Source organism: Acipenser ruthenus, chromosome 20 (genome assembly GCF_902713425.1).
Source record: "Acipenser ruthenus chromosome 20, fAciRut3.2 maternal haplotype, whole genome shotgun sequence".
NCBI lineage: Eukaryota > Metazoa > Chordata > Actinopteri > Acipenseriformes > Acipenseridae > Acipenser > Acipenser ruthenus.
In genome coordinates this window covers 12,624,104-12,630,103 of record NC_081208.1, presented here as the reverse complement: position 1 = coordinate 12,630,103, position 6,000 = coordinate 12,624,104, and the positions used below count along the sequence as shown (strand labels likewise).

At 39.4% G+C, this 6,000-nt stretch overlaps 1 protein-coding gene across 3 annotated transcripts in view; it reads left to right on the top strand.

The window, feature by feature from the left end:
• The first annotated feature begins 5,373 nt into the window (after window positions 1-5,373).
• Window positions 5,374-6,000, top strand: part of si:ch211-154o6.3 (uncharacterized protein LOC563854 homolog) — a 31,395-nt gene continuing 30,768 nt past the window's right edge. For 2 of the 3 annotated variants that reach the window (XM_058993498.1, XM_058993499.1), the window contains exon 1: window positions 5,374-5,687. In XM_058993498.1, the coding sequence (XP_058849481.1) occupies window positions 5,574-5,687 (114 nt within the window). In that variant the 5' untranslated portion in view covers window positions 5,374-5,573. The remainder of the gene's footprint in view (window positions 5,688-6,000) is intronic. The other variant, XM_058993497.1, reaches the window with a different exon arrangement.

Genomic DNA, 6,000 nt, shown 5'->3' with positions numbered 1-6,000 from the left:
GTGCTAACGTTGAGGCCAAAAAGCTCTATTTTGCTCTCATCAGACAATATAATCTTCTTCCACTTGGTCTCAGAGTCTCCCACATGCCTTCTGGCAAACTCTAGCTGAGATTTGATGTGAGTTTTTTTCAACAATGGCTTTCTTTTTGCCACTCTCCCATAAAGGCCAGTTTTGTGAAGCACCTGGGCTATTGTTGCCGTATGCACAGTGTCTCCCAGCTCAGCCATGGAAGATTGTAACTCCTTTAGAGTTGCCATAGGCCTCTTGGTGGCCTCCCTGACTAGTGCCCTTCTCGCCCGGATACTCAGTTTTTGAGGACGGCCTGTTCTAGACAGATTCACAGTTGTGCCATATTCTCTCAATTTCTTAATAATGGACTTTACTGTGCTCCTGGGGATATTCAATGCCTTGGGAATGTTCTTATATCCTACCCCTGATTAGTGCTTTTGAAGAGCCTTATTCCGGATTTGCTTTGAATGTTCCTTCGTCTTCATGATGTAGTTTTTGTTAGGAAATGTACTAACCAACTGTGGGAGCTCCCAGAGACAGGTGTATTTAACCTGAAATCGTGTGAAACACCTTAATTGCACACAGGTGGACTCGATTCAACTAATTATGTGACAATTGGTTGCACCAGAGCTTATTTAGGTGTGTCATAGCAAAGGGAGTGAATACTTATGCAATCAATTATTTTCTGTTTTATATTTGTAAAAATTAAAATTTTCCATTTTGGCTCCTATTATAGTTTCCATAAGTTTACATATAATAGAAGTCAGGCTTACTGGTCTGTAGTTCCCTGGTTCGGTTTTGTCTCCCTTTTTGTGGATCGGTATTACGTTTAGAGACGTAACATAAGAACAGAGACTGTTGCATGATCTTGGTTAGCGGTTTGTAAATAACTTCTTTCATTTCTTTGAGTACTATTGGGAGGATCTCATCTGGCCCAGGGGATTTGTTTATTTTAAGAGCTCCTAGTCCCTTTAACACTTCTGCCTGTTATGCTAAAGTTATTTAAAACTGGATAGGAACAGGTCGACATGTGGGGCATGTTGTCCGTATCCTCCTTTGTAAAATCCTGTGAAAAGTAATCATTTAATATATTTGCTATTTTTTTTTTCTTCGTCTATGATTTTGCCATTTGTATCTCTTAGACATTTAACCTCTTCTTTGAATGTTCTCTTGCTGTTATAACACTGGAAAAACATTTCTGAATTGGTTTTAGCCCCCTTAGCAATATTGATTTCTATCTCTCTCTTGGCCTTTCTCACTTCCTTTTTGACTTGCGTTTGCAGCTCCAAGTACTCTTTCTGTGTCCCTTTTAATTTAAATGCTCTGTAAAGTGCCTTTTTTCGCTGAATATTTATTTTTAATTGATCTATTAAACCATTTTGGCCATTTTGTTTTAGATTTAGATTTGTCTACTTTTGGGATGTAATTGTTTTGCGCCTCTAGTACTACATTTTTAAAAAACAGCCATCCTTTTTCTGCGGATGTTTTCTCTATTTTACTCCAATCTACTTCTGTTAGTCTGTTTCATACCTTCATAGTTTGCTTTTCTAAAATTGTAAACCTTACAGGCAGAAGCACTGCTCGATTCAGGAAGCATGATTACTTTGGTGGAACCCAGTAATTTGAATCAATCTCTTGAGCTCAGCATTACCTGTATACACGGAGATACACGTCAGTACACACTGCCAATGTTCACATGGAGACTAGTGCAAAGCGCAACAGACCTTATTTCCTGTTGATACAGATTCAATGAACCCTTCAACAAATAACGACAGTGAAGCCACAGTAGGTAGTTGAACCGTATGACCCTGTAGCCATGTGTGTAGATGAGGAACAGGACCAGGAGGATAATGACCGCTATAGTGAAGAGGTGTGTAACGAAGAGTTAGGGTTAAACTAAATAGAAGTCCTAGGGGTTCTGGAACGGCACAGTTACGTGATCCTGTATTTAGCTTGGCTAGAGAACATGTAAAGGTGAAAAATGGTGTATCTGTGAATCCAGAAGAACCTTTAGTTTTTCCCTATTTTGAAGTAACTAGTGAGTTATTGTACCAAGTTAATAAACCAGGGCTAGAGGAAGAAAGGCATTTTTTTTTTCTTCCTAAGAAAGTTTACAAACGAGAGGAGGCCATTCATCCCATCTTGCTCGTTTGGTTGTTAGTAGCTTATTGATCCCAGAATCTCATCAAGCAGCTTCTTGAAGGATCCCAGGGTGTCAGCTTCAACAACATTACTGGGGAGTTGGTTCCAAACCCTCACAATTCTCTGTTTAAAAAAGTGTCTCCTATTTTCTGTTCTGAATGCCCCTTTATCTAATATCCATTTGTGACCCCTGGTCCTTGTTTCTTTTTTCAGGTCAAAGAAGTCCCCTGGGTTGACATTGTCTATACCTTTTAGGATTTTGAATGTTTGTATCAGATCGCCGCGTAGTCTTCTTTGTTCAAGACTGAATAGATTCAATTCTTTTAGCCTTTCTGCATACGACATGCCTTTTAAACCTGGGATAATTCTGGTCGCTCTTCTTTGCACTCTTTCTAGAGCAGCAATATCCTTTTTGTAATGAAGTGACCAGAACTGAACACAATATTCTAGATGAGGTTTTAGTAATGCATTGTAATTTATTATTTATTATTATTTATTTATTAGCAGACGCCCTTACCCAGGGTGACTTACAGTTGTATACAAAAAATACACATCAAGAATTACAGTATATGGCTATGCAATGTGTAAACGGTTACTTATTATTTACAGTATTAAACTAACACTATTGGGAATCGTAGTTTAAATGAATACACGCGTGATGTAATGTTTTGTAGTCCTTATCTGTTGCGCTGGATTACAGCAGTGTTTGACTTTGCTCGCTATCTTTTTTGCATGAGTCGTTTTGCTTGTATCCAACCAGGTCAGGAATCTTCCTGTGGTCCTGTTACCATGACGACTTCGTTAAAATCAACGACAGCAGTATCCTGCCTGCAGTCCATTGGAGAAAGGGGCTGTCTTTAATTGACGTGCTGCTTTAAAAGCTGGCTGCTGGATGGTAACCGTGAGTGCCCTTGACCGAAAGAAATTGTGTTTGTGAACGCCAGGGAAAGAGAGAGCGCCGTTTCTGTTTATTTAGTTTGTTTTGTTTTTTAGCGTTTATTGCAATTTGGTTGGAAAATGAATTGTTCTACCCACGATCGTGATCCGTTTATGATTGCTGTAGTGGTGAGAACAAAACAAATTTGTATAGTTGAGAAAGTATACGGTTAAACTGACTTTTGTAATATATTGGCTCTCTGTTTTTTCCCTCACGTTGGGCCGCTATTTATTATTTATGGCATAATTGATTTTATGATATATCTATTTCAGTGAATTGAAACCGGTAAATTCTATTTCAGTCATTGTATTAATTGTGTTTTGTGTGTGGATTTTAAAACCTATGTTGTCTGGGGGTTAGTGGATTGTGAGCTTTGTTTACAGGATCTACCATAGTTCATAACTGAACTTGTTCATTACTCTACCTCAAACATTTTGCCCTGTGCTGCTAATATGTATATTGCAAATTTGTTGATTTATATATTGTGTGCCTGGTGTTATGTTCAATGGGATTTCTTTACTTTGATTTACTGAATAGTTTATTTTTTTTACTGTGTTGTGATTTTATTGGGAAAGTGTGTAATTGAGCTGTTTACTTTTTATTCTGTTATATATTGGTAAGTGAAGTATCGCTTAGAATCTGTTATTGACACCCCCTCCCCCCCCCCCCCCCCCCCCCCCCCCTTTTTCTGTTTTAAATGGTATATTTTTCTTATTAAAGATTTAATTGATTGAATTATTGTTGTCTGCATATTTGTCCTACCTGAGATCGGCTGTCCAATCAAAAGGAGTCTGGCCCTGGGTACTACAAATGTACTGAATGGAGATTAGATAAAGGGGCATTCAGAACAGAAAATAGGAGGCACCTTTTTTACACACAGAATTGTGAGGGTCTGGAACCAACTCCCCAGTAATGTTGTTGAAGCTGACACCCTGGGATCCTTCAAGAAGCTGCTTGATGAGATTCTGGGATCAATAAGCTACTAAAAACCAAACAAGCAAGATGGGCTGAATGGCCTCCTCTCGTTTGTAAACGTTCTTATGTTCTTATGAATCATGCTTGTACGGTAAGCAGGTCTGCTTCAAAACATCATCATTGGCAGTTCATTTTTGTATAAAATGGCTGGACCGGATGGAACGGGCGTCCCCCGTTTACCTATACATAGCTGTTGTGCTGTTTTGGACAAGTCACGAATTTCAGCCTGACTTTGTTCAAGTTGGGACATTAACCACTGACTTGTCTCCTGCTGTGCGATGACCGCCTGTTGCTGCACAGTGGTGGCTAGCGCGTTAACCAGATCTTCCATACTTCGGCTTCTTTAATTTTTACACACAGACCTTAATGTAGAATTGCCCGCATTCTCCACCATATGTGACAAAGTGGGGTAATTGTCACAGCTTTTCGGATACCACGGTCTTCAAGTGTAAACATGATACTCGCCACAACAAGCGCATATTTAAACGAGACGGTGCTCATATCTGTATTATTTATTTTTCGCAGGTTTTTATAAACAAACAAAAGCCTATCTCCACATGGAGAGCTAAACTATACTATCGGACGGCTGAGCCAAACCGACTCAAAACACTTTATCAACTGCTTCAACATAGAAACAGTACCTTTTATAGCAGGACTGAGCCTTGTCAAAGATACCCCCGTCTCATTCAACCCAGTTTAAATACCTGTGTTAATTGCTAACAAGGTCAGGTGCCTAATCAAGTCTGGTAATTAATCTTCAATCATGCCTGTATTGCATCTTGAAGTGTAGTTCAGTAGGCAAGGGACACGGAACTATATTTCCAGGGTTAAATTGTACAAATCGGGTCCGATCACATTCCAATACTTTTCCCCGCACTGTTACACGACATACACATTGTATTATATTCATGAGTATTAATGAACTACATTCCAGCAAAACAGTTCATATAAGAGAAAAAAAGAACCCTACTCCTCTAGTCCATTAATGCATTAACTCAGGGTTGGCGCGCATTCTAAAATAAAACGACATATTTGTACAGTAAACAATAGTGGCTGCAGTGAAAACGTGGCTCTGGATCCCGATATTTGGTGTAGGACTACTGCGCTATACACCGGTTAATTAACTTGCGTACTGGTTTAGTACCGTCCTCCGTACTAAAAACGTGATCATTCCCAATTAGTACGCTCCTTTCACTTTGTTGCAATCGGACCAATCAATTGCGTTTCATTCTTTATATAATTATTAACTTGACGTCCACCAGGGAGGAAGTGCAAAAAAAAAAAAAATATATATATGTCAGAAGCGAGAGTGGGTTATTAGGTCTTCCGGTACGTGAGGTCGGATTTGTGGGATGTACATCCTGTCAGTAAGGTCAAAACAGCGCACAAGACGGACACGTCACTGCTCAGGCCTATCGACTGTAAATGTAACTAAACACATCCGCTACAGAGCTGCTAATTCACGGTGCTCTGTTGATCTGCTTCTCCGCTGCCCGGTAAAGGCACTGTCATGTCGGGCTCGCTTATCCTTTCACCCGAGGTTAGAAAATTACGTAAGAAACTCCGACAAATTGAGAATCTGGAGGCTTTGCCCCGGGGATTGACTTTAGAGGAAGCCGATAAGGTAAGATGTCGGCTGTATACGTAACCGATCAGGATAAATCACTGTAAATGGTTAATTTGTTGAATTCGTAAGGAAATAAATCATATCCAGACTTATGTGAAAGGTTCCAACATTAAACGGCGTGTGTGCAATACATCTGCGCGTGGTACTGACTGTGTTGTGAATATCAAGGTGTAGTCTCAATTAGCAACAACAATACATAAGCAATGATAATCAATTAACTCTCAATTATTTACATGAATTACATTGATTACACAGGTTAATTAAATACAGCTTCATCAAAGGATTAGTGGAACAGCAATCAAAAGAAGAA